Genomic DNA, 16,537 nt, shown 5'->3' with positions numbered 1-16,537 from the left:
GTTATTGCCAGCCTCTTTCAGTCAGCTCTCAGCAAACTGAAAATATCACACATGCCTTCTCCTGGTCCTGTTACAACTGTTTATGGGAACTATTAGCAGAAACAGAAATCTGCACCAGTATTTCTATGCCTGAACTGTAGGCAGACACTGCCAAATTGCGTTTCCACAATGCATTATAAGCAAACCTAAATATGGGACCATTAAGTGAGGAAATTAAGAGTGCCAGTTCTCAAAGTATACCCATATATACAGCTCTGTGATTGTATAGAAACCTCCACATATTAAAGAACTTAAATTTTTGAGCCCCAAGAAGAAAAGCATTGTGGATATGAATAACAGCGACTGTTATTTAAATCCTCCACTACAGCTTGAACAAGATGATCCAGCTTTTAATTGTGAAAAGTACAGAGGAGCTAGACAATCAGCTGATGCTATAAGGTGTGGCAACCCTTGTGATTCCAGTGTGCCATCCAGTAAAATTGGCTGGGGATCTGGAGTGTATTTTACTTAATATAACAAACACGATCTACAAAAGACATAGGCCATTCAGTTCTTACTTAAGCAAACTCCCACTTAAAAAGCCACGGGATAGTTACAGCAATTTTAGGTACAAGCCTGACGTTTGTGTCAACAAAAGGCAGAAAACTCTAACAGTGTACAGATTAGCCAGGTTCTAGCATTCATGTCTTAACAGTGGAGTCCCATTTCATTCGAACAGGCCTTCTAATGCTCAAGCACAAAAAACATTTGGCAACATTATTAAAGGACATCTTTTATTCAGGTACACATGGCCAGAGACTCTTATTGACTAAAGAAGAGTTTTCAGTACCTGCTGGGATCTCAGGATGGCAGCATCAATCTCATCCACCTTCTGAGAGATCATATCACTCACTAATCTGTAACGTTCATTGTCTTCCGTTATCATTCTGTCCAGCCCCTCTCTGGCCCTCCATGGCACCAGCTCCAGGAAGGCACTGCCAACTTCATTGAGAGTGTCCAGTAAGTCTTTGTTGTTCTTTGCTTCTTTTTTCAGCTCCTGTAAAAGGCCATTTCAAGTAAACATGTCAGCATATGAGCTGAACACACACAGCTTGCACATGTTTTTTTATTCTTTCAACTACTCCATGAGTCAAGAACTGAAATGTTGTCCACACAAACCAAAGGGATAAATTAGCACACTTATTTTCATCTCAGTTGTATTAGCTTTTTGATATTGTAAGCTGCCTGACAGGAAGGTGGGTGATTCTTGAAGAGAATTTTCTACAGCATATATCTTACATGTATTTCTCCAGCCAGTATGGCAGTCTGAACTCTTTGTAATTTTATAGGAGTTCTTAGTACTTAATAAAGCAACTGAAGAAAATAATTCTTTGCAACCTGCAACTCCATAAGGAACTAAATCACCAGCAAGTGAAATCAGGCATCCAATAAAGCAAAATACAATTAATTCAAGTGATTTCTTAAATGCATGATGCCTGGATTAAATTCCAATCAAATCATCACACAATGCTTCAGGAATGAGTTTTTACCCATTTAGAAATCCCCACCGCTGTTTCATTTCTCTTTATATTAGAAATTTAATGGAAAGATTTGAGGTTTTTTAACTTCCCCCCCACATCATCTGCACCATCGAGATTTTACTACAAATTTTCTTTTGAAGTATATATTGTTAAACAAGATTAGTAATCCATATTTTTAAATGCTGACTCTTTTCATACTTTACAGGATTTTATCCATGTCACAACTAAAGAACCAAACTAACTTTGACAACTTAAGAGTTTTCCCAGGATTAGGTAGCTGCTTGAATAAAAAGGAAATGTTGTGCTTCTTTTGTGCTAAAAATAAACCTCAGTCCAATTTCATAAGTGATTATAACAGATGACTCTGGAAAGTGAGTTTGATTCTTAACTACTGTTACGTTTAGTCAAAAGATGTGATGACAAAATTTCTTATTCACAAAACAACTTCATGCCAAACATCAGCTAACACAAAGCCTAGCTGAATCACACAGCAGTAAATAATTCACAGGTTCTAAAACATACTTTTTGTCTTTCTTGTACTTGGCTTAATTCTTCACCCTTTGGTATTTGACTTTCATATGAGAGTAACTCCACCTCCACTTCATCAAGCCATTTGCAGAGTTCCTCGTGAGTTGAGTGCAGTTGACCCGCAAGCTGCAGAGCCTGCTCTAAGGTCCTGGATACATCAGAACTCAATTTTGTTATGTCTTTGTATCTTGCTTTAATGCCTTCCAGTTTATCTTGAATTATTACAACTTCATCACCTAAAATAGAGGGATGTTACTTCCTATGATCACAAATAATTAAAACAAAACAAAAACCAACCCAAGTCCTAATCCTCACCTATAACAGAGATCTCAGTATTTAACTTACAGGATAACCCAAACAAGATGACAAGATCAATCCTCGCCTGTTGCAAAGTATCCTACCATCGCTAAAGTTCAGAGATCTATGAAGTGTACCTCAGCTAAGTTCCTGACCTGTCTTTTTTCTGCTTTACTAAACTATTAGAAAGGAAAAACTTAAGATACAATATTTAACAGAAATGTTCTTAAAAAAACAAAAAATCACCCTTAAATTCAAAATACTTCTTATAAACACAGAAACCTAAAAAAGTTAAAAAAGAGTTACTGAAAATGTGACGGAAAAATATCAACAAAATACTAATTAGATTTTCAATTACAGTAATATCTGACATCACTGTACACCCTCATTACTATTCATTTGAAACACAAAAGGCTAAACTGAAACCAACATACTGAAGTTTATTAGCACATATTCAGATTTCATTATATAATGTTTGGAACAGAAAAGGATATCCCCTCACCCCCAACCATGTGTGTGTCTTAAAGAGTTCAAGAACTTTAGAAGAGCTGGAAAGTCCGGACAGATGTTGATCTACAGAACAGACATGTGTGCAACTGGAATGTAATTTTTCCCACAGTATTAGCTCCAATGGACAAAGCTTTCCTCTTGCAGTAAAAGGTAGTCTAAAATCTCGTTCATCTGTGGATGCCTGCAGGGAATTGCCTGCATCCACTGCCAAACAGCTCTCCATTATGAGTAATGTCCATAACTTGCTATTAGGAATGGAATGCAGGTTCACTAAAATAATTTTCCACTGAAAATAATGAAGGATTCAAGGGCCAATCTCTCTACAGTCAAAAATGTTCTTTTGCTTACTTACATTAATAGTAAAACTGGCCCCAAAACATAACATACCTTGACCTCAAACCTTTACTAAAATAAGCAACTATGACTGCTTTAACGAGCAAATATGGACTAATGTTTAAAAGTTCTACTTTGATTCTCATGAGCACTTGCAAGTACAAGATAAAAAGCCTGATGATTCATAGTTTTATATTAGCTCTCACCTGTTGTTTGCTTGAGAAGCTCTAAGCCATTTTGTATAGCTAAATCAACATTCTGTTTTCTAAGAAGAATCTCTCCCTGAAGATCCTAAGAGAAAAGGCCATTTGTGTTAGCACAGACACAACAAATTATAATATTTTTATTTGGAATTAGCATATAAACACTTCAAAGAAAATATAATAATGAAAAATAAATGAAGTATGGAAATACAAATAAAATTTTTAAAATGAATTAAATAATAAATGAACAGAAATAAAAATACCAGTAGTTCAGAGTGCTGTTTCTCAAGCAATTCTCTGTTGCAATCTTGGACTGACAATTTGCTCAGTTTATCATGGATTTCATTCAGCCAGTTCATCAATTCAACTTCATCCTCCCCAAAAATCTGAGCATTGCTGTGAGCTTGCTGGAGAAGTTCAGACCTGCTGTTCATCTTCTCTTGAATCTCAATGTATCGGGCCTGAGAAGAATCTAGCTTTTCCTGCACCATATCTTTATCTTCCCTGGAGCTCATAGTCTTTAGAGACTGACCAGTGCTAATGACCTGATGTAAACTCTTATTGTGAGCTAGGACATCATCTTCTAGGGCCTACATTTTTTTAAAATAATGAAGAATAATGGAAAAGAAAATCAGAAAAACACAAAAGACACGTAAGTTGAACTCAATAAAAACTGAATGAAACAGGACATATTGCCAACATAAATATATAAAAATCAAATTACAGAAAAAAATAACCAAAGAAACAGCCTGGTAGAACACACATACACTGCAACAGCTTTGCCACTTGAGTTGACTTCACAGAAGCGTCTGAAAAGAATGACACAAGCAAGCATGTGGTTTGTATCTTACTTTATGCTGAGAAATTTGCTGCTGCAGTTTGGAGGCCTGCGTTCCAATGGGTTCTGCATTTGCAAGCCTCTTCTCTGCGGCAGTCAGCCACTCCACCAGCGGCTCGAGAGCTTCATGGAACTGCTGTGCTACTACTGAGATGCCTTCCAACTGACGGTTCCTATCAACACACCAAGAGAAAGGTTATTTTTTGTGATAAAGTAAGTGCAAAATAGAAAAAAATAAGAAAGGCCCTTGAATCCTTTGCAAAATAAAGAATTGTCTTGTTGTAGGAACCAGTCATCAAATGAAATAGAAATATATCCGTGATAATGAAAACCAAGGTAAAGTTAAAATCAAATAAAATTTAGAAAAAACACCTCTGAAGCTGTTTGAAACTCTTTGAGCTAATATGCAACTTTTGCAAATAAACAGAGTATCACTTTATTCATACACTTATTGCTAAAAGTAATCTAGCACTCAATTCAGCAAAACATTGTTTTATACCCAATTAGGACAGTTCTCAAGTTTCTCGCTGTCTTTAAGCATAAAGTTACATTCCCTTGACTATTAAACATTTTAAAGTTAGGCAAAGGATCTACTGAACTAGAACATACTGTCATGCTTCCTCAGCACTGTAAAATATCTTTAAAGATTTGTTTAATTATGTGAACAGAACTATTCGGCTCTACCTCTGTATCTCTTGTTCTGGATAAAAGCTCTCAAGAAAGTTAGTGAGACAACTTTAAAAAAGCAGAGACTTGACCTCCAAACCAAAAAAGCAGTATCTAAAACATTTCTCTTTCAGATTATTACATTTCAGAGAAGGCTCTTGATTACAGGAAGTGTCTTCTCTACAACCACTGCTGAAAAAATTTCATTCCAGCAGACTTTTAAAGACAGATTTGCCCTACATGAAAAACATCACAGTATTGTTTTTCAAATGGGGATCTCATTCCAGATAAAAGCTATGTTTACACGTGCTTCCCAAAGCTTATAAACAAGATAGACTTGACACACTTAGCCGCAGAACACTCAGTGAAGTATTCTACATAGTTTTCAAAATCATCCTCAAATCTCCTCTTCATTTCTAGAGACTGGCCTAACTAAAATGGAGACAAGCTTGCAGCTAATAGATAGCTTAGAAAAGTTGAAATTTGATTTTTAATCAAATATCACCAGACTGGAAGAATAATATTAAATCAAACATGACATTTACCCTGCCTAATGAGTCAGATGCCTTCAATTAAAAAAAAAACAAAAAAAAAAAGGAAAGAAGGAAATAATGTCTATTAGTGGTTGACTCTGCTAATTAATCAATCATGTTAGTAGCATGAGGTAACAAAAAAGGTTCAGAGTAAAGGAACTAAAGAGGGGCTGCCAGGAGGAATTGGAGACAACAACCTGAGTTCAATGTTACTCTAGCACCCAAATCCTAACATCCATTTGTTCTTCGCTGTAAAGCTTCACTGTTCACTTAAAATCATTTTTCTTCAACTTTCCGAGTCCTTTCTTGTTCTTAATTACATGCCTTCTCAGGCCCCCTGTTATGCATACTCTTCCTCTCTCTACTCTGAACAAGGCTGTCCTTTTTCAGATCCCCACCCAGAAAACATGATTAGCAAACCTTTCAACACAGATTTCTTCAAAGACAATTCACAGTTCAGAACGTTCCAGGTATTTTATACATTGACAACAACTCATAAATCTAAGTGTGTGTATACATAGATACCATGAGAATGGTTTTTGGTTTTCTTTTTCAGGGGGGTTGTGGTTGGTTGTTTTGAGTTTTGGTTGTGGTTTTTTGTGTTCCCCCCCCAGCATAAGTACATCATCAACTGATAGTATGAGGATCAAGTTGTAAAAACTAATTATACGGATGACACCAGACAGAAACAGGGAAGAATTGAGTGCCTCCTCCACAGCAGCATGTCAAGATTTTGAAGTTCCAAGGGAGTGTTGTTATTATTTAAGCGTAAAATTTGCACTTGATTCTATGCAAACAGGTTCTTGCATCAAGAAACCTGCATTCTAACCAACTAATGGAGATAAAATATTGAGAAGATACATATCAAGTTAATCATAGCAGATTGTAGCATCTTAGGCTAAATTTTTTAAAAGCTTTTGGTCTGTTCAAGTTCCTTCACTTTTCCTTCAGAGGACCTATTATATTAACATCAAGAATGATAGTACTTACGAGATTTCACACCAGAGAGTTCCACGTGCTGCTTCTAATCATCTGTCACATCCTATGTCTACATTTTTCAAATATATGAAAGAATTTTAAATACCTTGTTTCAGCTTTACTGAGCAGTGCATCCCATCGACTATCCAGGAAACTCAACTGTTTCAAGATTTTCACTTTATCAGCAGGTTCTGCTGACTCTGCAATTTTCTCCCCTTCACGCTTGATTACCTCAACAGTAGGCTTGCGGTCATCCAGCAGCCTCTGGAGAAGCTACAAAGCAGTCAATCAGGCACCAGGTTATTAGAAACACTGTAACTACACAAGTGCAAAATCAGAAGGAACTAGACTTGTTGAAACCCTGTTAGAGCAAAAAAAGTAACCCCATTGCCTATATTGTGATGAAACTGTGAATAATGCTAAACAAAATGAAACACAGACATACAGTGCAGTGTGCCCCCAAGACAGGTTCATTTTAGTTTCTCAATTGTTTTGCTATGAACAGCAGAGTTTCACCAAGCCCAAACAATCTCCTTGGTTTCTGTGTGGCAAAGATGTGCACAGCCCAATGAGTGAACATGTAGAGGAAGAAGTTCTATTTAATACCATTGAGGGAAATGAGATATTCAGAGTATATGATACATTTTATAGGAACATTATATATTTATATATAGGAACAAATTATATATTTATTTATAGGAACAAATCTAGAAGTTACATGGCCTTCTAGATTTGGAAACATAAAGATAATTCTGACATACAGACAGTTAGAAAAATACTATTAGTAAATAATATTAAATAAAAACTATTGTACAAGCAACTCTCTGCTTGTTTGAGATACAACTGAGTTCACCGATCTAGTCCAGTAAATTTTCTCCGCAAAGAATAAAACACACCTCTGTCTACAATCCTCCCTTCCTCCTTTCTCTAGCTGCCTTTGGTAACACTAACATTTTGCCTCTGTAGATATCCCAACATGACAATCCCAATATTACTGACCATAACTTTATATTAAATCTCTGGGGGGCAGTGGGCCACACAGAACAACTGCATGGACTGTATGTTTCGTGAGCTACGTTTTAGTTCTTTTTGCTATAGCCATTATGAAAATTTGCAAGAGTTGACAACACTGATAGTGCTTCTACATAGCACAGACCATTTCCCAACAGCATTCCAACTAATTACCAACCATGATCAGATCAGAATCAGGATCAAAAGCCAAATATTTATGTCCATAATCTGCAATATTACCTTGGAATTATTACAATGAAATTTACTAGCTTTTATTTCCTACTTTCCAAATGACCAAACGCCGGATTTCACGCTTTCTCTTTTCCCAATAGATCTTTAGCAATCCTTTCCACGTAGTGGTAATAATTCTAACCACAGCTCAGATTGCAGTGTCATAGAAAATAAGCACTTCTCCCAACCCTAGACAGATTCTTGAGTATTGAACAGATGGCTGCTTTATACACCTCGGCACCCTTCAATGTCATGTAATACACTTGAACAGATTTTATGTTTTGCCAAAGCCTAAGAATTTATTCTCATTGATCCAGTGGAAAGAGAGATAGTCTGAACTTATTTCACTTACTTTCTGCTCTTGTATTTGGGCCTTCACAACTTTGAATTCAGCAGATGGTGGTTTCTGATTAGCCACAAGATCTTCTGTATCAATGAGCCAGCTAAGCAGAGATTCAAGGGCATCCTGAAATCTCCCACAGTGAAGGAGGGCTTCCTGCAATTGTGCAGCACGCTGGGCAACCTGAAAAAAAAGGCAGAGGATCAGACTCTACTCACCTTTTCTTTTTTTTCCTGTGAAATTAGTAGCCAAAATCTGCAGAACACCTGGCAATATCACAAACAAATACTCTCATTTTCATAGCTATTCATAACAGCACTATGGCACAATTTGGCATTCATCTCTCAGGACTACAGACGTTAAATGAAAAGAGGAGGTTGATTGCCAGCAAATCAGTAGTAGTTCCTTATTACAAGAGATGTAAGCTTGTTTTATATAGCTACAGCATTATGAAGTATATTGACAGGATGTTTGTGTATTAGATCGTCTTTATTTTCCTTATAGAAAGACTGAGCTAGGAACCCAAAGTAGCAACTCTTAATAAGGGGCAACAATCCATTCGATGGGAAGAAGACATAAGAGAGGCGAAGGCAAATAGGTGAACCACAGGTATCTGCGGTTCTGCTGCATCACTCCTTCATGAAGACAGAGTGGAGAAAAATGAGTGCTGGTTCTACTTCCCACCCTTTCAACAGCAGCTACAGCTGGAAGAGGACTCTTCAAAAGCATAGAAAATAATCTACAGCCAGTTTTCCAAAGCAGTAGTACCATCTCATGTCCTAACCAATACAATCCTATATAATATAATAAAATTATAAAGGAAATGTGCCGCTAGTCACACAAAGCCAAGCTGTCTCACTACTCTGTGCACTGCACAGGCACAACAGTGTACATGAACCAATATAATACAGAGTGAAAAAACATGTGAACAAAGACTGAAAAACAACTACTTGAAAGTGGCTGGCGACAAATGACATAGCTACCTTTCCCATGAATGTGTCACAGCTCTAACCTCTCTGACTGGATTGTCAAACTTCCCTGGTCTGCTTAAGCAGGAAGGAACACCTAGTCCGAGAGGAGTCTTTCCTGAATAAAAATGCAGGACAGACCTACAGAAAGTTTGACAAAACCTTATAAATGACAGTAATAGCTCTGGCTACTAGTGATATAAATCTTATCCTCAGAGTTACCAACAAAGTGATTGCGTAAAGTAATATAATTCCTATTCTCAGAGAGTATTTAATTTCCTGTATTTTGAAAGACGTCAGCAAGCAAATAATCAAAAAGCAGAACCCAACAAAAGCAGAATAGTGTACAAAACAATAACCTTCTTATTAAGAGTCTTCCATCGGGTGTTGACATCTTCAAGGTCATGTTCAAGGTCTTCTGTGTTGGAACTTTTAGCAGCACTTTGAATAAGGCCTTGACCCAACCAATTTACCTCCTGTTGTTTTACTTGTAAGGGTTCAATTTCTTCTTTCTGGAATACCTGCAGTTGAAATACAAAACACACATGAAACAGTGTATCTTCTGACATGGTGTTTACATCACAGTATGCAACAACAACAACAAGAAAAAAAAAAAAGGCTGAAAATTGGTGTTTGGAAGAAAGGAAACTACACCTCATCAGCACCTTCCTAAGAAAAAATCATTAACATAAACAGAAAGGACTCAGTTTAAACAGAGTAAATGCGATACACCACAGAGGGAAAATGACGCCCATTTCCATGAGTAGTTTTAGACAGGAAGGAAAGGGAGAGAGTGAGTAAGGGGAGAAACTGGGGGGGGGGGAGGAGAAAAAAGAAGAACTTCTAATAGAGGAAATAAAAAAATCAAGACCCGATAAACTCATCTAGCTGTCTAATCAGCCATCTACAAAATCTACCAAAAATGGTACAGAAGGATTGCCAAATTGTCCTCAAATAAACAAACACACAACAAGAGAGACAACTGGGTGGGGTTTCTTTTTTCTTTTTTTCAAAATCAGGACAAAAGCAAAAGTTTTAAGTTAAAAAAAAAAAAAAACAAACGAGTGAAGAAAGAGCTATTTGAAGGTAGTTTTTAGGAGAATATAATGGTAACAAGTGAGGAGGATGCACTACAGATGCTGCTGAAACAGTATCCCAGCAGATGCCCAGGAGAATGGGTTTTCATTCAGAGGGATATTCTTGCAAATTGCCAGGGCTTTGACCCTACCCAAAGAGCAGTTTGAGCAGTTCTCTGTTTGCTTCATTTTACTCTTTCAGGTATTTAAGCTTTTTCAGCGCCAGATTATTACCATTAGCAACAGCAATGTAAATCTCCATTTGTATTCAGATGCATTAGGCTGCACTGACACCAGTGTCAATGAGATCAGAAAATGGCCTGAAGCCCCTGAATTAATTACACAGGCCAGTGAAAAATAACCAATGAATAAACAATGCTAAAGAATGCTCAACTTTTGACCCTAAATCCTTGTATTTCTAAAGCAGCATTCAGTAACAGTTTTGGTGTACACTTCGTGCATTCAAAGCAACCTTTCTCAGCATCCTGAAAAGCAGGGATCGATCGGTTTGAGGTACCAGTGACTCTCCTCTTTTGCACCAAACACTGCGTGCCAAACGATTGCTGTTAAACCACCAGACTTCAGGTGGCTGAGCACGCTGCCACCAGCTTGACAAGTCAATCTAGAAGCTAGAGCAATTACACTAAACACGAGGGGTAAAATAAATGAAGCAGCCCTAAGAACTTTGTTCCTACTGACAAAAAAAAAAAAACAAACCCACCCTGAAAACTGTAGGACTGTGGTTACACGAAAAACAGAGAGTGCAACCAGCTGGCTGCTCCCAGAAAAAAGGAAAACGTTTGTGTTTTTCTTGACTGTAGGGTAGGGAGGAGGCAGAATAATATTTCCACACAGAATCAATAACAAATTCTTCTTTTATGTGCCATAAAGCCTCATCTTTCTGAGAGCAACGTCCTGCCACAGAGAGGACTGATCTCCATAATCTGCCCTTTAAAAACGCATGCATTCCTTGCAGAGAGAAGCTTAAAATAAATTACAATTATTGCTGAGGCCAAAGTTTACCAGAACAACTTAGCAACAAAGCCTGAAGTATCTCGGATTTCAACCAGAGTGGGAAGAAAAAAATTACAGACCCGACAAACACCCTTTCCTTATTACAAAGCTTCACTTCTTACTCTCTTACTTCATCCACCACTTTCAAAGCACTGCAAGATCCTGCGCTTGTAAAATACTACCGTACTGTCAGAGCTGTTCTCTAGCAAAAGGCGGCTTTCAGAAGAGGCGGTGAGCCTTTAATCTGCCTGCTTTGGAAACCACAACCACTCTTGCTTATACCTTGATGAGTAAGGCTGCTCAGGCTGAACACATGGGCTGTAGCTGCCCTTGAATGGCATTGCCCGTAACCACGCTCTGTACAAACAGCCAGCGCCAACACGGGTGCACAGAGGAGGCACTCTGCATCGGGACTAACAGCACCAGCCGGCAATAAATAACCCTGCCCCACAGAGCTAGGAGTAAACACCTCCCTCAGAATTTGCCCCCAGTTCATGTTCTGTACTGACCATCTCACTATCCTGGACATGCCATATGTGCTATGCAAATGACACTAATTACTGCATCTGCCAAATTGATAAAAAAACACCCCCATTTTTGCAACAACAAAACTTGAAGCAAGCTTTAAACAAATATCTTTAAGGCTGCATCACAATTATTCACAACTCTTTTGGGGTTTTGGTTTTTGTTTTATTTTTAATTACCTTGTTAGACAATAGGCCATTGCAGACTGTATCCAAGGTTTCTTGGATGTCAGTGGACCAGATACTTCTCCCTGGGAAAGCTTTTGAACAGTTCACAGTACTATCTAATTCAAGCTGTTGAACAGAAAATGCCATTTCATTTGAGCCCGCACGTGCAATACTGGATTCCTCTGTATCAGGTAAAATGTCATATTTTGCTAAATCCAAGTCACTAGTATTTGCAGGAACATTCATGTAATAAACATCTACATGAGGAAGTGCATCATCTGTGTGATCCTCCTCTACTGTTGTGTCTCGTGTTTTAATTTTTTCATGAACTCCATATCCATTTTCCACTTCATTTTTGTTGAGGGAAATACTTCCATTACCTTGAAGAGGATCTTCATGTGACAGAGTTTTCTCTTTGAAACCTTGTAAGTGAGAGTATTCCCCCTCCATCTCTTCCTGATCACTTTCAAATATCTGAGCATTGCTTTGTTTTACTTTTCCAGGGGGTAAAACGTCATGCAAAGCCAATCTGCAGCTTTCGTTGACGGGGACACTAGTGGTTGCAAGCAGCGGAGTGTGCTGCTCTCTGCAAATTGCTGGAAAATATGGTCTGAACTGACCTACTGCATGGATATCTTCTGCAGAAGATAAACTTCGGGTCTGAGTTTGCTCCCCTGCTAAGAGTGTATCTTGTTTTTCTTCCCTTTCTGTTGGAGGGCTGCATAAACCAGAATCATCCTCTTCTGAGGTAAGAGAATTTGTACCCCATTTGCATTTGCCCGATCTAGCTGTATCTGACACATCAACAGTTTCATTAAAGGAACTTTCACTTTTATTTGTGTAATCCGAAAAGTTGGGTGGAACAAGCATTCTCCATGATCTCCTATGCTCCTTCTTTTCTGCATGAGACTTCGCTTTAGGTAATGCAGCTGTCCGAATTATATCACTGTTCAGTTTGAGCGCATCAAAGATCATTTTTTCATCTAACTTGTTGGCTTCACGGCTTCGGAGCTCAAAAACACTGGAAGAAGTGAGGGCACCATTGGAGCACAAAGTGCTGATGTCCAGTGTTCTGTGACTGTAGGGCAAAGTCCGGTCAGTGAAATGCCTCGAGGTGAGGCTGCCCTTGGAGCCTGAATCGATCTGTTCATTCAGCCGCACAGTGTCATAGATGGACCTCTGGGGAACGTAGCAGTCCTCAATATTTAGATCTTCATCTTCTTCCCCTTTGCCAACACATGGGGGATTCTGACGTAAACAGTCTGGCCTGCTAAGTGGCTTCCCCATCCTGAGAGTATTTGTACAAGAATACCACTATATCTCCGTTTTCATGGATACACGGGAAACATTTAAAAGACAATGGCACTCGGAAGAACTACAGAGAACTTGCCCTTAGCATAAGATGCATAGATACTAAATATACACCGTAACTTATGAGGTGGCTGAGGTCATTCATAATCAGTGCATCAGTTTAAATGCAACTTTACCTGGATGTGAGGTTTATCCCCCTCCCCTCTAAAATATAAAGTGCTTCAGTAAGAAAGTAACATAAATCTTCCACGGTCACAGAAAAACAAAGTACAACAAAACCCAGCAGTGGCTCAAATATTGCAAACACTCCATGGAAGGCTTAATTTATTTTTCCGCATCAGAATCTGTATCTGAAATCTCCCGAATAAGCCTTCCAAATGCACAAGCGTTACAGAAGGCAGCACGTTATCTTCTGTAGGTGACGGCTTAACTGTAATCCATTTAACTGGTTTGCAGAGTCCCATCTCCCTTATAAATAAAACATGGTGCGGCAGCTTAACATGACAGAATCCACAGTAGCTGTGTATGGTCCAGACCAAGGCACGGAGAAAATCTTTGGAGGGGTGGGGGGAGAAATAAGTTAAATCCAGAACAGTAAGATTAATAAACCAGCCCTTTACTTTTTTGGCAGTAGCTATAAATAACCTTGATCCGAAAGGCAGCTTATCCTCCTCTTGTACCAGGCTCGTTCGCGGTGCCTCCACTAATGTGCTGTCCCACAGGAAAACATCACTTTCTAGCAGCCAAGCCAGCGCGTCCTTCGAGCAGGCAGTCGGAAAACGAACGTTTTACACCGATTCTCCCGATGCCATCCCGGAGAGTCGTTTAAGGCAGCGGCAGAGCAAGCGTGGCGGGTGTCCCCCGAAGGCACAGCAGGTTTGCGTTCGGCAGGTCCCGACTACAAGCCGCAGCCAGCGGGCTGCACGCGCTCCTTCCCCCTCGTTTCTGAAGCGCGGCTGCCAAGGAGGAGCGGCGGGAGGTTCGCCCCGTCCTCCCTCAGCGAGCCGCCCAGCTCTGCGGCTCGCCCCGCTCCCTGCGGGGCGGCAGCGCCCGCCCAGCGCCGCGCTGCGAGAAACGCCCCGTTTTGCTCTTGAGGCAACATCTGCTCCCGGCCCGCCCGCTCCCGCAGCGTCGCTCCGGGGACTGCCCCCGCCCGCCCGCCCGCCGCCTCCTTTGCTCCTCGGCGCCCCGCGCCCTCACTGCTCGCACCTCCACCTCAGGCGGCTCTGCCGGCGCGGCGCGGCGGGCCGGGCGGGGCAGCGGCGGCAGGCCCGCCTCAGCCCACTGCTGAGCGCCACGGCAGGCCGCCGCGGCCCGGAGCTCCCAGACCGGGCGGCCCCGACCGCGGCTCGGTACGGTCAGCCCGCACCGCACCGCTCCGGCCGGGTCGCGTCCCTGAGAGAAAGTCTGGTAACGACACCAAAGCGCCGCTTTGGACCACCATCTGCACCCCATCTCCCCACCCGATAAAGCCGTCACCTAAACGGATGCTTCCACTCTGAAATTAAATTGAAAGTTTGTCTGTGCATTATTTTAAAAACATCCCCCAAACTCAACTTTAGTGATAAGAATAGCTACATATTACTCCACTCGACATGCAAAGAGACATTCAGCCCAGTTTTGACTCTCTTCAATGTGGTTCCTGTGTCTGTGGTGGCAGCTTAGGGAGGTGTTGTCTGACGGGACAACCACCATCCAAGCGCCAAGCCAACCCCTAGATCCCACTGAGAGAAACATTAACATGTTGGAAACAAGTATCTACATTTGGAAAACAATCTTTTTTATGGAACTTAGAGCAACACAAAACCAGCCTAACAGAACAAAGATTCGGGTTTTGGACATTTACATCTTTTAAATACAGTTCAACACTTTGCACCTACACTTCTAGCTTATAATCATGCAGGTGAAAGGTTGGGAAACTCACAGGTAACTCGCCAACAGTACAGAAGCTGTCATGACCAAGCTGCTCTGCTCCAGCAGAAACCGTTCCCCTAAACACCAGAGACCCGCGCTGCCTGGGTGACAGCGGCAATCAGTTGTAGTGGCAATTCAGACCTCAGCCTAAGGACGGCATATGGCACTTAGTGCTAAAACTTAACACGGCATTAACAACAATCAGCTGGAGCTTTCCGCATTAAGCAACCAGCAGGATATGCTGTATGCAAGAAATACAAACATACCACACTTCATGTTTATTGATTGATGTGATACACAGCCAGCTACATATCAAAATACTTAAGTCTAAATACTGAAAATGCAGGAGACAAATTATCTCTTCCTCTTCCCTGGTAAGAAAACATTACATTAAAATTATGCCCAAAAGATACTCACCTCTAGATTCTGTAGTTCAGAATATATACTATAATGGTAAAGGTAAGAAAAGTATTTTTTGAGGTGCTGTCACCTGTGGTTATTCTCACCCAAAACACCCACAAACAGATCCTTACTGAATTCAAGGAGTGCTGCACCATGTATAGGGCAAGTATATAACCCAAAGTGGTCTGTATTTGTTCAACAGCAAAATGATTTTATTAGCATTTAAAAAATATTTTACCATTTTCATGGTATCTACTGAAGACTTCCATATGGCACATGAGGGACTTTCAAATGCAATACTACAAAAAAAAAAAGTTGAAACAGTTGCTTACTTTACCTTTGCTTTTCAACACAGACCCTATCTGTAGTAAATCCCAAGTAAGGTTAGCATCTTATTCCAGGGTTTGTAAATCAGTGCATGGGAAGTGCAACATTTTTAGTTTCTTATTGATCATAAAGAGAAAGATTATTCTTTCAACATTATCTGCCTTCAAAGTTAAAATCAGAGGACAGACACCGTCTACATAACTAACATAAGACGTGTATATGTGGTGCTTAGGACATGGGTTAGTGTTGGACTTGGCAGTGCTAGGTTAATGGTTGGACTTTATGATATTAAAGGTCTTTTCCAACCTGAACAATTCTATGATTCTATAACATAAGCCAATTAAAATCTTAGCTCAAGCTCATTGGCAGGAATACTCAGGCTAGCTAAAAATTCCCATAAAGTCCAATTAGAAGGCAAGCTCTAATGACTACATCTCCTTTTTTTCCAAACAGAAAAGCAAAATCAAATGAACCATACACTGATGAACGCTGTAACAGTGCCATGTCGGTTTTACTAAGAAGAATGCCTTGTAATAGCAGTACAAAGAATTGTGCAAAGTTTGATGTAATTCAACTTCTGGGGTTTTTCTTTCTCTATTTCAGAGAGAAACTAGCTGCAGATACTACTCCTACTGCAAACATCCTGAGCACTGTGTCGCTACCCAAACCCAGGGCATTTGGTTCAGCCCGTCTCCACAATTCTTTTGTGTTTTGCTTTTGAAGAATGGTGGCAGACTCAGTGTACCTCAACACTAATTTACCTAATTTACTGAAGCTTCCTTTTAGTACCAATCTATGCATTGCATACAGATGGGGGGGGGGGGGAGAGAAAAAAATATCTGAGT

General features: G+C 40.0%; 1 protein-coding gene across 6 annotated transcripts in view; it reads right to left on the bottom strand.

Moving 5' to 3' along the window:
* Positions 1 to 16,537, bottom strand: part of DST (dystonin) — a 296,378-nt gene that overhangs the window by 58,571 nt on the left and 221,270 nt on the right. For 5 of the 6 annotated variants that reach the window (XM_032920000.1, XM_032920005.1, XM_032920001.1 and 2 more), the window contains 8 exons: positions 9,316 to 9,477; positions 8,001 to 8,171; positions 6,513 to 6,679; positions 4,243 to 4,402; positions 3,655 to 3,981; positions 3,395 to 3,479; positions 2,043 to 2,284; positions 830 to 1,036 (listed from right to left, as the gene is read on the bottom strand). In XM_032920000.1, the coding sequence (XP_032775891.1) occupies positions 830 to 1,036; positions 2,043 to 2,284; positions 3,395 to 3,479; positions 3,655 to 3,981; positions 4,243 to 4,402; positions 6,513 to 6,679; positions 8,001 to 8,171; positions 9,316 to 9,477 (1,521 nt within the window). The remainder of the gene's footprint in view (positions 1 to 829; positions 1,037 to 2,042; positions 2,285 to 3,394; positions 3,480 to 3,654; positions 3,982 to 4,242; positions 4,403 to 6,512; positions 6,680 to 8,000; positions 8,172 to 9,315; positions 9,478 to 16,537) is intronic. The other variant, XM_032920004.1, reaches the window with a different exon arrangement.

This window comes from Strigops habroptila, chromosome 6 (assembly GCF_004027225.2).
Source record: "Strigops habroptila isolate Jane chromosome 6, bStrHab1.2.pri, whole genome shotgun sequence".
NCBI lineage: Eukaryota > Metazoa > Chordata > Aves > Psittaciformes > Psittacidae > Strigops > Strigops habroptila.
The sequence above is the reverse complement of the archived record's forward strand: the minus strand, read 5'-3'. Positions and strand labels throughout refer to the sequence as shown.